The sequence below is a fragment of the Archocentrus centrarchus genome, chromosome 11 (genome assembly GCF_007364275.1).
Source record: "Archocentrus centrarchus isolate MPI-CPG fArcCen1 chromosome 11, fArcCen1, whole genome shotgun sequence".
NCBI lineage: Eukaryota > Metazoa > Chordata > Actinopteri > Cichliformes > Cichlidae > Archocentrus > Archocentrus centrarchus.
The window spans coordinates 5356947-5373971 of record NC_044356.1 but is presented as its reverse complement, the minus strand read 5'-3'; the positions used below and the strand labels follow the sequence as shown (position 1 = coordinate 5373971).

The following is a 17025-nucleotide window of genomic DNA, read 5'->3' as shown; positions in this document are numbered from 1 at the left end:
ATTCAGAGGGCTGCACATTCACATATGACTGCTCACTCAAGGTATGTAACCTCCATTCATCCTGCAACCCTATATACATGCAGACACACATGTGCACAGGTGTACACACACACACATGCGCGGGCATTTAGCTGATGCTCTATTTCACCTCCTCTTTCAAACATGAGCACATGCAACCCCACCCACCCTCCCTCAGACGTAACACCGAGCCACTTTGACCTCCACTCCCTTTTTCCTCCCCCTCCCTCATCCTTTCACTTTTCCCCACTCCCTCTCCCAGCCGCGCCTCGCCCGTCACTCCGAGCAGAACCACACACACAAAAACCAGGTCAGCAACTTGTTAATCTCATTGTTGTGATGTTTGTGAGGCGGCGGCGCGCCGTGAAGCCGGCGTGCAGCACGTGTTAAAGAGTGAAAAAGTGAAACTAATGTGTCTGATTTCAGCATGATCATTATTTCTGGCTGCTGCTGCACTCTGACGGGGGAAATAAAGCTCAACTGACTTCTCCTTCAAATGCTGCTTGCACAGAGTGTTTATGGCATTTGCTCTGTGTGTGTGTGTGTGTGATCTTTAGATTCACTGAGAAAGAGTGTGAACTTGTTAAGGTTGACGCTGGTCACAGCTGTGTCCAGTCGGATGCCTTATAAGGAGAGCCGTGATGAGTTTGATGAGTAAGACCATGATGATGAGTATGACTTTACCTTGTTTTAACAGGTGTGGGACACTTTGCATCAGCTCATTTCCTGAACCCTTAACCAATATTATAAACCAGCTATGAGCAGCAGTGACAGATACGACTTTGTGTGTTTGCTGTTGATTTGTAAGCTCATACTGAGCGTTTTTCACCACTGGCTTTGTGTCAGATTGCATGCAGTTTATTGTTAGTTACTTATAGGAGTGTGAGTGATATCACAGAATGCAGTTGGTATTTTCTTTTTAAACAATCCTGCTGCTGTTTGCAGGGTCGTTCACTTTAGTTTTACCTCTTTTAAAGGTAAATGTTTTACTTTAGCAAGTATGTGTCAGGGGCAAACAAGAACCAGAAACTCAATCTTGTTGTTACATATTCTGACACTACATCAATGTTTCTCTATGTCTATTAATGCAAGATAATAACCACAGGTGCACTGTACAACCTGAAGCATCAGCACTGCATGGACTCACACTCCCTGAGCACATCAGTGGCTGATCCTGCTCACTTTCCCTGAATTCTTTACTTTGTTTTGTTAAACTTCACTGTATTCAAATACTTTTTGAGTCAAAATGTGCAAATAACATGGACACTATGAAAGAAGACATGCTGAATGTAACTGCTCACAGTGTTTGAACAGCGTGTTGTTCACAGGGTGAGTCTGTGCTAACCTGATGTTACTAATCCAAAAGGCACAGAAAAACAAGGAATGACAGAGATATGAAGGTAACAAACTTTACACATAATACCTGTGACGTAATGTTTCACACATGGGAAATATTATTTTATTGAATTTGGTGACAGAATATTTTAATTATTTACAGTTTCAGCAGAAATGTGGCTAATTTGAGTTTATTGTAAACAACAAAGACAAAAGAGATTGTCACTGAAACAATAAGATACACAGGTCTCAGTGATAACAGGTTATAATATCAATACCATGTTGACGATATGGTGAAATCATAAATAATGACTTTGGTACAGTTATGGTTACTCTATCTCCTCCTGTCTGCACTTGTATTCTGAGTGTAATTCATCTGTCAAAATAAACAGTAAACTAATGATATCATTATTATCATATTCCCTTCAAGATTTCAACATAAATCACGATACTGTTGGTGCTTTTAACTCTTCAGGCCATGATAATGGTGCACCTCATCTGAGGACTTTCACTGAGCCTGTGTGGGGTTACATGTCTGTTCGGTTCATTAGTGACACTAAATTGACCTCAAGTGGGAGTATGCATGGTTGGTGACATGTCCAGGGTGTCTGATTGTCAACTAGGATAGGCTCAAATCCTCCTCTGACCTATGATAACACTTCCACAATCAAGGTGCTGACAGAAATTAATATAATGAAGTAATTATTATGTATAAGCGTTAGGATTTTGAAGATGTGCCTTAAATAGGGCATGCTGTCCGCTAGCGCGACCACATGGTCCACATTTTCCACTGTGTTGTTTTGGCTTATTATCTCTGATTCATAAACCTGACTGCATACTTCCCTGAGCTTGCACTCTGTGGCTTCTTATCTGACGCTGATGTGAAAGTAAAGTTGTGTCTTCTCCCCGGGGAACATGCTTCATTTTTGCTAACAAGAGGCAGGATTGCACATCGTGTCTGTTGTCACCACATCCGGGTGGAGCTCAGCGGGACAGCTGCTTCATTCACCCTGCAGACAAACAGGGTTTAAGGCTCGATTCACCGGCGGTGTGTCTGTGTGACTGCGCTATCACACAGTTTCTGCAAATAGATAATTGGTTGTGTCTGGAACACGATGAGTGTGGCTGAGGTACCACAAAGTATCTGAGAACAGACAGCAGGTTAAGATTTCACTATGCTGACTGTTTCTCTGTGTGCTGGCTGCCACATAACATCTCAAAATAGATAATTGATTGTGACACCACTATGCTAAGTGCTTTTGTATTGCCTCAGTGTCCTTATGAAAAATGTAGAACAGGGGACAGAAAATTATTTCTACTGTTTGTGACTTCTCTGCAGTGCTGTGTTCGTTCTCTCTGAATGCAGTTATTGAATACAGTGGACTTTAGTTCCAGGGCAGCTGCTTTATTTGGGCTCACGTCACACAGTCAGCGCCTTTTATGAACATGTTTGTGGCTCCATCAGAGTTTTGGGAACGTTCACATTTAACATTTAACTAATTAATTTTATTTGGCTCAAACTTTCACGACAACTGTGTCAAAAAAGCAAAAAAAAAAAAAAGCATTTACAGTACACTTGGCTAAAGATCATCTGTAACTCACACATTATATGAATAACTTGGCATAAATCCTGGCATAAATAATCCTATGCTTTAATCTGCAGGTCAGCCACAAAACTGGGCTCACCCGTACAGCACGATATTATAACTCAATATTATTTTCCAGTGAAATCATTTTATATGAGTTGATGTTGATGATATGAAGCTCACACAGGTTTTGGTTGTAATCATTAAATATAAATAGCTTTTTCTTTGATATATGGACTACTCTCCAGATTATGGTGCAACATGTTTGCACTTCCTTTAATACTCATTTTATTACATTTAATTCTGCATGTTTAATGCTTTTTTCCTAAAAAAAATTACAAGAAGTCATTACTGATATCACACACACAGACACACACACACATTTTATTGTCTATTATAGCCTTTATTTTATTTATAACACTTGTAATTACTGAGAATGTCCTTTGCATGAATATATTCTTTAGAGCATATATGTATGAAGACTATAATCATTTGTTATGTGTGATGTTGGAAAAACTGTGCAGTGCCTCTAACTGTGCATAACTTAGTGATGCAACAGCAAATATAAACATTCCATCATTACAACACTTAATTGTTTTATAACTATCTCATGCGTGTGATATTGCTGCAGCCATAAGGATGAATTATGTGACAGGCTTGTGCAGTTTTGTGCAGCATGTTGCAGGCTGTAGTGTCCATAACAATAAATGACTTCACAGGGCTTGGATGCAGCACATTAATGTTACTCAGTTTGATTTAACAATAAAAATACATTTATATTCAGTAAACTTTCACATGTTATGCATTTGGTGTGAAACAGGACCATCTCTTTCATTATCCAAAGCTGATTTCCAAATTGTTGCTGAAGAAATTTGCCAAAAGAAAAGCAGTTTATGGAGGCAAACAACAACAGCTTGTAACAACATTCCTGTCAGGGCTGAAAGAGGAAAATATTAGATGGTTCCCCTCAAAGCTGCGCATGTTTTTTATGAATCATGAATAGGTCACAACATTTTACAACCTATTTCACAAGATGGTAAAGTTGCAGAAACAAATTCCTGAAGTAATGAAGTGAGTAAAGATAACAAAAGTGAGAATAACACAGCTGCTGTCATTCAGGACAGCACAGTCTTCTGTTCCATGTTGTGCTGTTTCCTTGTGCTAAAGAAGGGAGGAATCCTTCAGTGTGTGCTTGACTTACACTGTGTGCCCGCAGGACCCGTCTTTGCCAGGCTTCCCATTTTGTGGCTGTGTAACCAGATGAGCATCCTGGAAATGTGCATTTCATTTTGAGCAATGAAGCATGGAGATGCCTGCTCCTAATTAAAGATTAAAGATAAAAATTTGATCAAGGCTAAGTTTTGCAAATCTTGGGTGCATCAGGAAACTCCTGACAATTGTTTTTGCCAAATATTGTTGATCTAGAATGAAGACAAATCTGGCCGTGGTTTCAGAAACACATTTAGCTGGAGAAAGTTTGTAAGCATCCATCCATCCATCTTCTTCCATTTATCCTTTTCAGGGGGGCTGGAGTCTATCCCAGCTGGCATAGAGCAGAGGCAGGGTACACCTGTACAGGTCGCCAGCCTGTCACAGGAGTAACACAGAGACACACCACCATCCACTCACATTCAGACCAATGGGCAATTTAGGCTCACCAGTTAATCTAACCCCACTAACTGCATGTTTTTGGACTGTGGGAGGAAACAGAGAAAGCATGCTTCCATGTTTTTTATTTTAAAGCATGGGAAAAACCAGCCCACCATGGCAGTGCTGGTTTTTCAGTCTGCCTGTCACTGTCAGATTTTGTGCCCGTATTGTGTTCAGGATTCACACAGATGCATTGTTCCGTGTTTGATTCTTGACATTTATGGGGTATCTTTGCTGGTGCCAGACTAGCCGCCTATTAGTAACTTTGTTCTCGTACAACATGCTAATTAATCCATAGGTCAGTTTGGAAAAGCATCCCATTCAAAGGGATTGGGAAGTGAGAGTGTTGAAGTCTGAAACACATCCAAATGAATCCTACCATAGAGCACTGTCACTCCAGACTCTAGTCTATTTAGTTTGGCTTTCCATACAAGGAGACCTGTCTTTGTTATCCAAGTGTAAAATGTCTCCATGATGGTCTATTAGTTGAATCCATAACCCATGATTCCTCATTCATGCTGGTGTCATCAGCTCTGCTTAAGGTTTCCATGCCTTTATTCAGTTTTCTTCTCTCTTATCAACAATTATTGCAGAAAGGTTTCAGTGGATAGGCTCTGACAAACAAACTGGAGGCCACCTGCCAGCAATTAGCAAAGATAACTGAGCTCTTAGCAGGTAAGAAACAGGAGTTTATGGAGTCCAAACCAAGGACCCGAGCAGTGCTGAAGAAATGGTGACGCTTGTACTTCTACTGCATATGCACACAGACATGTTTCAGACGTGTTTGATATAAGAAATTGATGCGACAGCTACACGTTATAGCATGCGTGATGGGAATACTCCATATATACTGTATGTGAAGCCTATTTTTATTATGCTGTTACCTTCTCATTCTTTGTTCCCTCTTTTTCCTCTCAGGAGCTGTCCCTTCCTACACTCCTGACCTCTGATGTTCAGCAGACACTCTTTTCTGTGCATCTTCTGTACTCTGTAATTGTTTATTTTTTCCACCATGATTCATTTATCAGTTTTGTATCTCTCCACCAAGCCACCGTTTCTCTCACGGTTTTCTTCAAGAGAAGAATAATTGACACCTTTTCCTGCTAAAGACGTTGCATGTTCAGCTTCTGGGCCCAAGGACACTTAACTTTTTTTCTTCCCTTCTTTCCAACTTGCTCGTTCCTCTGAGTTTTGCCTCAAGTCAAAAACAAAGCACGCTTGGTCTCAAACTGAACCCTGTTTGACTGCCTTGGCAGTCTTATATTTTCTACAAAATGTGGTCTACGTTTTTTGTGCCTGATGAGGAGGGCCGCACTGTAGGCCCAGGTACACCGGGAGTGGTTGGAGGACCTGCACCAGGATTACCAGGAGGACCAGCCCAGGGTGCTGGAGGTCTGGCCAGCCTGATGACTGGACGCAGTACATTTGGTGGGAAAAAGCGCCGCAGGACGACATCAGCAGGACATGCCATGAGTGAGGCCCAGGAAGGAAAGGTGATTGGTTTCATATTACCCTGTGGCTGCACGAACATACTCTAGAGGTTATGGAAGCAATCAATCATACTGCTGCCTTTTCAAGTGAAATCAATGTACAAGGAATGCACCACAGAATCAGAAAATGGCTTCTAATGTTAGAAAATACATATTTTCAAGAGATCAAATTATCTGACAAAAGGTGAGAAAGTGTAAACACAAGTGTAATCTATAGGCATGTAACTAAAATTAGTATGTAACTATAAAAAAATTCTAACAGCTGAAATTAACTTTTGTTTTTCATTTTTCTATAATAATAATTTTCTGCCCTTGCCATCTAAAGTCACGTCTCTCTAACCTCTATCTGAAGAGATGAGCAGACGAATGACACTCACACTCATAAAGGTTGTACAAAGGCTTCATGGGTGCTGAGGAATGGGACGTTGTTTTGTCACTATGATTTATGGTTAAAAAACATCAGTAGAATTAAGTGCTTTACAGACTTAACCACTGGTGTATGTTATCTATGAAATTTTATGTAACTGAGCTCAGCCAGACACCTCTGAAAGCACCATTTTGATTTGGTGTAGTGCTGTGTGTAGGAGTGATGGGTAGGAGGCCTGTTTCTATGCTGCCATTTATTGTCTGGATGGTATGGAGGATCAACACTGCCAAAATTAAAATTAAAGAACTAAACAATTATGCAATCAAATACACTAAAAACTATTGTTAAAAAATTTGAGTTGAGACGTTGAGATAAAACAAACTGATGTCTTCATTTACCTTCACTATGCTTATTTTATATGCATTATTTCCCTAAACATATTTATTCCAGCCTTTTATTTTTTTAATATTTCTGTTTGTTAGGACATTGTTAAAGAATTTATCTAATGATGTTCTTATTGAAGGCAAATAGGCTGAATTTTTTCACCATAACACTCTTTGAATGAACATCCACTCATTCTCATGATGACAAAAGAAATTCTTTTAAGAACTGTTAAAATAATACACACGCACACACACACACACACACACACACACACACACACACACACACACACACACACACACACACACACACACACACACACACACACACACACACACACAGTTGAACATTATTCATTGATATACAGAATTCAGTTAAGCTATTTGGCGGTTAGACTCCGATGGCCCATCGAAGTTGATCGGAATCCCGGCAATGACAGGAATTAGAGCAGGACCCCCCCGGAGTCTAGATGCTGGTGGTGGTGAAGATAAAGATGGAGGCTTGGGTAGACCACTGAGTGATTTGAGTGAGGTGGAGTTGGGAGGAGGAAGGTTTCAAGGAAGAATGACAGGTAAGCAGTGAGATTTAAAGTATGCAAAGTGGAGGCTGATTGGCTTGAAGAATGTGGGCAGAAAGACGATTGGACCAGATCAGTGATGTCAGCTTTGAGTTTGACAGCACGGAAAAGCAGAAGTGATAAACTAGCAGCCAAACATCAGGAAAGCAGTCAGGAGTCAATACGGGGCTTCCTTATTGAACTTCCTCATAAGCTTGGATGCATGGATGGAGCTGAGAACTATTCCTGAAGGCTACTTTAAGAAATGCCAAGAAAGCTTTTCTAAGAGAGTTCAGGTGGTGCTGAGGAATAAAGGGGACCATTGTCAGAATTGTACATACTCTGTTTTTGCCTTATATACTGAATTTCCATTTATGTTTGCACGTTTCAATAAATCACTGCAACTATTTCACGTTTTCTTAGAAAAATATAAAGAAATGGTGGCTCAAGACTTTTGCCCAGTATTGTAAATTAAACATAAAATAAACGGAAACAGAAAGAGCGGTCCTAATCTTAGTTAATGGCACTTTTTTTTTGGAGTAATTTATATTTTTCTGTTTTAGATTTTGGCAGTTTGGTGCCCCTGTAAATTGGGAATATCTGGGAATTAATGCTAACAAGTAAAGCGCAGTCTGTAAAGGGCACTGTATCTGAGCCTACACCTAAAGACTGGTGCTCATACACTTCCTTATGTTAACTGAAATGGTTCCTGTTGTGTTTTGTCACCAGATCAAATTAGCGTTCTTTGTCGCCATTGTTGGTGTAGTCCTGACAGTCCTCGGGGTCGGGACAGAGTTCTGGGTGGAGCTGGCACCCCTGAAGAATTTCTATAACAATCAGGTGGAACTCAGACTTTTTTCTGTTCATGACTTATGGTGTTATTTTCTCTGATGCATAGATGTGTCAGGTTGTCTCAGAAATTATTATCTGTCCAGACGTACAAGAAGTATGGGGAGCAATCCCAATTAAACAGTCATTTCCTTTTAGAAATGAAATGTTTGCTCCAAGGAGCAGAACCCTGTGATAGATGGCAAAAAATATTACCCCTGATCTTAAAACAACAACTCTTCGGCCTTTGTTTTGCAGACTTGTCTGACAGCCCACTATGGTCTGTGGAAGAGCTGCACCAAGACCCTGTGGGTGTCTGATATTGACCCAGAGAGAGAGAGCTGCGGACCTGCCGAGCTGCCTGGAGGTGAATTGCAGAGTTACTGGGTTGATGTGTGTCTAACTTTTGCATGATGGATGACTGGTCTATTTGAGGAAAAGAGGTATGAGCAGATGATTGACAGAGCAATGAGCTGACTGGACGTTTGTCAAACTGTCGAGCTTGCTGGACAGCTTAGTTTGAGAGAGCGAGTTAGCATGAAAGAGTGGTCTACCTGACTTTCTGGCTAGACAAATGATGCTTGGCTCATTGTTTGATGGCTGGCAGGCTGAATAGTCTGGCTGAGTAACTGGCTGAGTCATTGTTACAGAGTGAAATGGTCCACATTTTGTTTTTGGGTCAAGTGAAGGGATACATGGACAACAATATCTGTGCTTCTGGTTTGAGTGCCTAAACACTTGAATTTTAACTTTTGTACATACTACATGGGTTTTAATGTATTTGTTTTAATTATTTCAAATGCACTGAATATGTTTGCCATGGATGGCACAGCGGTGCCTCACAGGGTTGGCTGAGGCCTGCCTGTGTGGAGTCTGCATGTTCTCCCTGTGCCTGTGTGGGTTTCCTCCCACACTCCAAAGCTATGCATGTTAGGCAAACTGGTGAATCTAAACTGATTGTATGTTTTAATGCAAGACTACATGGTTGTCTCTGTTAGCCTTGTGATAGACTGGCAGAGTCCAGAGTGTAGCCAAGTGGCAAAACAGTTGCCGCATGGAAGTGCCAAAACCCTGGCTGAGCCAGTCCCCCGAGGAATCCCACGTTCAAATGCCCAGCCTTACGGCCTGGTACAAAAACAGCTTTGGCCCGGATGCTTAGCTTCATCCTTCCCCTTGTTTGTGCTGTTTGTGCATTTAACTGATAATATGGTTCATGTGTGGTACAGACCATTCAAGAAGTTTGGGCTTCAGTTTAGGTGGTGAAATTCTAGTATTTTATTGGTCTGTTACTTAGTGTTAACTGGCAGGTATGTGTCTGTGCATTGGACCCATACAGTTTATGGCTAATCAAGCTCACTAGCATTAGCTGATAACTACACCCTTTCATACAAACATGGTCACTTTTGGCTATAAAACCCACCATGGTGGCAGCCAAAATGCTAATGCTGAGTTTTACAAAATATCCAGAACCAGTCGGTGGAGTCACACTGGCCAAGACACCAATATACTAAAATATTCAATTCCCAGTGCTCCAGCTCTACACTATCATATCCCCTACCATCTGCAGGTACTTACATTTCACTCTTAGGTTTAATCAGCTCGTAGTTTCAGGTGCAGGAGCAGCTAAAGGAAATGAGACAGGGCTGTGGGCTGAAAAACATTGGAGACATTGTTAAAGCTATTTGCAGAATCCTTCCCATTTTCCATGACTCACCTGTATGAACTCCCCTCTCTGAAGAATGATTCACATAAAAAACAAAGTGGAGACAGACTGAGGAGTCCACAGAGACATCTCTGTGTGTTCATCACATGAGAGATCTGTTTGATTTTCATCGGAACAAGTGAGAAAGATTTACAGGGTTACCTGCTTGGTGGTTAATGTAGTTGCAGAGTGCAATGGGGTTTTTGTGAACATAGGAAGGGACAGATACATGTAGAAAAAACTGACTGAAAGAAGATGGAGTTGAAGTGCTTTCTGAGCTTCACATTATCCATCCATCCATCTATCCATCCATCCAGCCATCCATCCACTTATCCTAAGCAGAGAAGCCCACACCGCCCTCTCCCCAACCACCTCTTCGTCCATGGGGACCTCATGGCATTCCCAGGCCAACTGAGCGATATGATCCCTCCAGTGTGTCCTGGGTCTGCCCCGGGGCCTCCTCCAGGGGGCAAAGCTCCCAGTCAACATAGCTCCTGGGACACACAAACCCCTCCACCACGATAATGAGGCGATTCACGGAGGAGAGCTTCACATTATTTAAAACAGAAGTAGATTCATGATTAATTTTCTGTTTAAGTAACATTATGTGGTTGGTATCTAAAGCAAAATCTGTCTGAGTAAGGGATGGAACGGTTCATAAAAAAAACCGTCCTGTTCAGTTCACTTGTCTTGGTTCGGGACGTCTGTGTTGTTCAGTTCAGGTCATCTGCAAAAAGCCTTGCACCAGTAACCCAAATGAAGGGGTAGAAGGGTCAAGTGTCTGGTGCAGCAGCCAGGTTGTGCAAATGGCGGTAAAGACAAAGGACGCCCAGAGTTAGAGGACGCATCAGTAGCAGCATTGGTTCGGTCTGCTGTGTGGGATCATTTTCGATTTAATGTTACATATGATGATGGCGGTAAGAAAGTGGTGAAACTGCGCTAAAACTGCGACTGTGTGTAAGCATTGTGCAACAAGTGTTGCTTATGCTAGCGGCAACATGTCCACTATGTTGGCTCACCCACAGAGACATCACCCCAATGTGTCAATCGACACTGCAAGGAAAAGAGACTCAGGTAGGGAAGCACAACTTCTACTCCCCGCAGCTCTGAAACAGCATCTCGTTGAAAAGTCAGACGGGGTGAAAGCCATGACGAAAGCACTGGGAAGTTTCATAGCTAAAGATATGCGACCTTATGCTGTGGTAGAGGATGAAGGGATTTCAGCATATGTGACCCGATCTGGCAAAATGAGTCAGAAGTCGGAGGGGCTAATTAGGCCAATACCTTATGAATGAGGGAGAGGTCACTTACATGTTTCAGGTGCTCCCGCGTGCTACCACTGATGTCATTATTAGAATTATATTGCATACGTGCATAATATGTAACGTAAGTTTGCTGACATACTAAGGTGTACCAAACTGAACTGAAAACCGTGGACCCAAAACTGTAATATGAACCAAACCGTGGAACCGTTCAACCACTAGTCCAAGTCTTACCAGATTGACTTGCTAGCATGCGCAAACCAGTTATGGTAATCTGAAGGAATCAATAAGAGCCTGAAATAAATAAAATCCTCTAAATCAGGAAAAAAAAACCTCACTGTCAAAGTGCAAAAGAACCCCCTGAATTAGTTCGAGACTCCTTTAAACTGCTGGGCTCCAGTGTTACAGACAAGTGAATACAGTAAGTGTGGTGCAGACACTGGGACCACAGGGCAAACTCTACACCAAGGACCAGACTGCAGTTCAAACACTGGATAACAGAGCAATGTGCAGCACATGATGGACAGTAAAACAATAAATGCAGTATTCTGATCATTTTACATCTTTGAAAGTCACTTTTTTACATGGCTTCATGTATAGTTCAATGCAATCTGCTTATATTTATTTACATTTTATATCTTACAATTTGTTGTGTGTCCCTGTGATTTCATGTTATTTATGGACTGGAGCTCTGTGCTGATGGTTCACCAATGTTTACTTTGCTGACAGAAAGAATTCAGGCAGTCTTATTAAAATGTCTTATAACACTAACAATGAATGCATTTAGACAACACTTGGTGATTCAGTTTATGAAACAATGAAGTGCTAGACAAGTTCATATTAAATTTCATCATAATAAATATATGGATGTAAAGATAGTGTTACTTCTAACCTAGAGCACAATTTTCTATATAAACTCAAACTGTGTTTGCATAACAGACAGCGAGCTGAACCAAAACCTCCAAATATAAAAATGGTTTCAGATGACTATGTTGCTAGCCTAATAATAATCATATTAAGATCATGTCTTCTTACCAGGTTAAAGCAGAGTATGTATTGATTGGGATCATCTGTGTATTGTTGTCACAGGATTTTCAGTTTTCGTTGGCGTCTGTCCATCACTTAATGTGTCTTCACCCTATCTGTGCCCAAAGTTAAAGTCGGGTTTGTTGTTTTCCAGGCAGTAACCTGGGATGTGATGGATCGTGGGTCACATGAGGCCCTGCATTACTGCTGCTCCGCTGTTTTATGAGGAGACATTCCTTTATACATCACACACTCTTTTAGGGGATTTTGAGCCAGACTCTGGTGATGGAAAATGCTGGACCACAAATTCTTTGGGGATTAAAGTTTACACATGTTCTGTGGACACTGAAAGGAAAGTCCAGTTATTGCCTGACTGGCAGCTGCAGCAGGCCCCTGTTTGTTGATGGGATTTGAATTTTGTCGATTGTGATTTCAGAGTGCAGCTGTGTTCACTGAAACTCTTATGGCTGCAACAGGAGGGAAAAAACAGAAGGATGTGGCTTTGATCACACTAATTAAGAGCGATGTGTGCGCGTGTTGTGCTCGCTCGTGTTCGCCATTGTGTGAGGGAACAGATAGAGGTGTCACAATTTCTTTGATGGCCGATTTCTAATTACTGTAACATATCATCAAGAAGGCAGAATGCAAATGGTGCAGGAAGCACCGGGTCGTCACCTCAAGCTCGTCACTGACGTTCACGGCTGATTATGTTTGATGGAGAATAATTAAAACCAAAGCATCCAGGGGTGGGACGAGGAAGAGGAGTGGGATGTGGCTCCTTGAATAAAAAAAAAAACGATCAAGATAATATTGCAGCTACAGGCAAATACCTGCCAGTGTTCATGTCACTTACAAGAGCCGTTGCTCTTTTGCTGTCCTTTTGTCTCCTGCAGAATCAAACTGCACATACTTCAAGTTCTTTACTACAGGGGAAAATGCTGTGATGTTTCAGAAGACGACACAGAAAAGTGAGTCACTTATTTCAGCCCTCTTAACCTCTTTCAGCTGCTGTCCCACCTTATCTGCCCACTCCTTTCTTTGTCCCTTTTCTTCTTTTCCACATTTGTCTGCCTCCCTCTTCCCCTGTGCCCTCTCTGCCCTTTCATCTCTATCCTCTCTCTTCTTGCCGTCACCTTCCCCATGATCCATCCCCGTCTTTCTCTGTCCCATCCTTTTCTCTGTGCCTCCCTTCACCTCCTTGCCACGCTCTTTCAGGTTGGCCATTGTCTGCTCTGTGAGTGTTTGAAATGCATTCCGCCTACGCTGCGTTCAAGTGCCTCCGAGCTGCTGTCTAACCTCCCATTTCTCTGGCAGTTTCATAATGTATTAAGATCACACAGTGCCATACGCTGAAAGAAGAAAGACAGACGTACATTAAAACCTCATTGTTCACTGGTGCCACATCACTGTCACGCTATAAGCCTCAATCCAGTGATTCAATGTGATTGTGAGTGTAAAAACCCATATATCTGTCCAAATCTGAAGATGAGTTTGTTATTGGGATAAAATCACTTTCCAGGAAAACCAACATGACATTTGCATCTGAAGCATCGAGAAAATCCTCTGTAGCCCCCTGTGCTGAAGACACAAGAACACGGCTGTATTAAAAGCGCATTTCCCGAGTCCTTTTGCATGTCACTGTGCAGACATTATCTGCAGCTCTCTAGCTAGCAGTCAAAGTGCTACATCATGGATGTGATGTGGTTTTTAGAATCCAACAAATAAGCTGACCCTAAAATGTCAGGTTTTCCCTCTTTATTGCTTCACCTTTAACCTCATCTCCCACACTTGTTAAAAATGACTTGTTTCAGCAGTCTGTAAACAGATATCTGCATAGAAATATGTAGAATCGTTCTCATTTTCATTTGTAGACCACCTGTAGTCTGATCACATGTGAGGATGCTGTGGTTGCAGTCAGGTAAAGTGGCCGTGTGACGAGCAAATATTCACAAATAATCAGAGGAAGTCCTGCTATCAGCCGGTTTCACCTGAATTCAATTCAATTCAATTCAATTCAATTTTATTTATATAGCGCCAAATCACAACAAACTGTCGCCTCAAGGCGCTTTGTATTGTGGGTAAAGACCCTACAATCATACAGAGAAAACCCAACAGTCAAAACGACCCCCTATGAGCAGCACTTGGTGACAGTGGGAAGGAAAAACTCCCTTTTAACAGGAAGAAACCTCCATCAGAACCAGGCTCAGGGAGGGGGGGTCATCTGCTGAGGGGGGGCTGAGGGGAGAGAAAGACATGCTGTGGAAGAGAGCCAGAGATTAATATCAATTAATGATTAAATGCAGAGTGGAGTATAAACAAAGTAAATGAGGTGAATGAGAAACAGTGCATTATGTGAAGCCCCCAGCAGACTAGGCCTACAGCAGCATAACTAAGGGAGGGTTCAGGGTCACCTGATCCAGCCCTAACTATAAGCTTGATCATAAAGGAAAGTTTTAAGCCTAATCTTAAAAATAGAGAGGGTGTTTCAGCTACTCAAGGGTTTCAGGTTTTGCCTTCAGCTTAACTTGTGTCTCTGAAGTTTTGCTACCTTCAGATTTCTGTTTGTCACAGTTTCACTTCAGTACAACAGAGCGAGTCATCGATGGGATTTTTAGTAGCATTTATTTGAGTGCGCTCCTGAAAGCTCATGACTTAACATGAAAGCTGTGGTTTGCCATCATTGCCATTGCTAATTTTCACTACCAAAATCAAAGTGCGTACAGAAGCCCCGTTATCATTCATTTCTCAGCTGTGACACCCCCATCATTAGTGAACTGGCTATTCTTGCATATTGTTTCCATAAAATAGACATGTGGTTTCTACTAGAAAAAATTAAAATGCTTTATGTATAAGCCCCCGTGCACATGGAAAGCGATTTACTCACCACGCTTTGCTCTGTAGCTGACAGCTGATTGCTACAGGACGAGGCTCCAGTTGTGTAGGTGACCCTCTAATGTTATTTCAGTCTGTGGTATCCTCTCTGGTAGTCTCGTCCTGTGCTGACTGCTGCAGCCCCTCAGCTGTTACAATATGAAATAAACCAACCACCTTTTGATCTGTCTAAAGCAGCTTGATTAACACTGCCATCCTTCCCTATGCAGATCTGAATGTGGCAGCAGCAATGCTGGCCCTGTTCAGCCTGTTCCTCATGGTGATGGGGGCCATCTGCATCATTATGTCTCTCAGTAAGGAGATCCAGTTTTTCCTTAAGCCAGCATCTGTCTTCTTCATCCTGTCAGGTTAGTAAAGGCAGCAGCAAAGTGGGGAAGTTTCTTTAGGCAATATATACTTCTCATAACTCTTTCTGGTTCCTCTGCTACAGGTGTTCTCGTGCTCCTGTGTCTTTTGGTGTTCCACCAGTCTGTTTTGGCTTTACTGGCCAGCGATCACACAGTTCCTCTCCACCATGAGCTCTCCTGGTCTGTGTCGTGTATTGGCTGTGCAGGGGCCGTCCTCATCGTGGGTGGGATCCTCTTCCTGCTGCTGGCGTTGCCCTACAGCCCCTGGCAGAAGTGTCTCCCTCACAAGGACAGCAGTAGCTAGTGGACTGTAGTTAATGGTGTACTTTACCTGTCCTGCCTGTGAGGAGGAGGGTGCAGAGAGGTGAGGAGGTTTCCCACAGATGTCTTAGCAGAGAGATTGCTTTTTCTGTTGGCTTAGAGGAATCAAAGCATTTTGATAGGAGAATCAGTCTCTTCACATCGTGGGCTCCTAATTTAGTATAAAATAGCTATAATTTCTACTGCAGCTGCACAGTGAGCCCTTATGGGTCACATAATTATTTTTTTCTATTACATATAGCAATTTTAGTACCACATATGTAGAATACGGTCTACAATCTTATTGCTTAGATGTGTGTGGGAAACACTTTGGTATTGTCTTACTGATGATCCTGCAGGGTTAGAAGCCATTATTGTTCAAAAATGTGTTTTTTAAATACTGATTATTTTCAGCCGTATATTTAAACTCATTAAAGTGATTTAAGTATTTGTTGAAAATAAAATATGTGGCTAACCTCAGTGCTAACATTTTTAACCCCTTAACTGGCAAGGGCCCGGTGACGGGCCGTTTGTAGTCTCTTTTATATGGCAGGCTAGACCCTCCCATTTTTATTGACACGTCATTCGGCCAATCATGTAACTGGCTGCACCAAATCACCTGACAAAGCTACGTGACGCCCTCTGAGTATTATTGGCTCTGGGAAACCCATTTCTTAACATTATTGGCCGAATGAGGTGTCAGTCAAAATGGGCGGGTCTAGCCTGCCATATAAATGCACTTCATTCGGCCCGCGGACCAGACGCAGCCGATTAATAGGCTATGAAATGGGTTGTTCAGAGCCAATAATAACCAGAGGGTGTTATGTAGTTGTTTCAGGTGATTTTATTTGCTGCCAGTTAAGGGGTTAAGATACATGCCACCACATTGAAATGCTTTCCAGTTGGTAAATCTATCCTTATTTATCATTTATGCAGCTAATTTACAACATAGATAATAAGCTTTTAAAATGACTTTTGTTGTGTGTTTATTGTGAGAAAGGCTCTGCTCATAGATGCAGCAGCATTCAGCAGCTAAAGGTTACACTGTTACCACTTGTGTCTCACCACAAACACATTTACTGAGGCTACGCTTCGATGCTTTCTCATTCGGTCCGAAACAGCCCCCTCTCTGCTCAGGTAACAACATGACCTCATCATCATCGAATATGAACCGTTTGCTGACCTCCGAGTTGAGAAAGTCATTACGTTTATTTTCAGTGATGTGTGAAAAAAGTTGATTCCCATCGAATGCTTTTTCTTCTGCAGAGCTGCTTTCCGATTG

The 17025-nt window shown here is 41.9% G+C and overlaps 1 protein-coding gene across 2 annotated transcripts; it reads left to right on the top strand.

Moving 5' to 3' along the window:
- The first annotated feature begins 263 nt into the window (after window positions 1-263).
- On the top strand, window positions 264-16257 carry cacng6a (calcium channel, voltage-dependent, gamma subunit 6a). Of its 2 annotated transcripts, XM_030741510.1 has the most exons (7): window positions 264-328; window positions 5508-6082; window positions 8116-8226; window positions 8473-8581; window positions 13098-13172; window positions 15306-15443; window positions 15527-16257. In XM_030741510.1, the coding sequence occupies exons 2-7, from the start codon at window positions 5864-5866 to the stop codon at window positions 15745-15747; spliced, it is 873 nt and encodes a 290-aa protein (XP_030597370.1). In that variant the 5' UTR covers window positions 264-328; window positions 5508-5863; the 3' UTR covers window positions 15748-16257. The 2 variants fall into 2 exon arrangements, with proteins under 2 accessions (XP_030597370.1, XP_030597371.1); XM_030741511.1 differs by lacking the exon at window positions 264-328 and having other exon boundaries at window positions 5452-6082.
- Window positions 16258-17025: the final 768 nt, after the last annotated feature.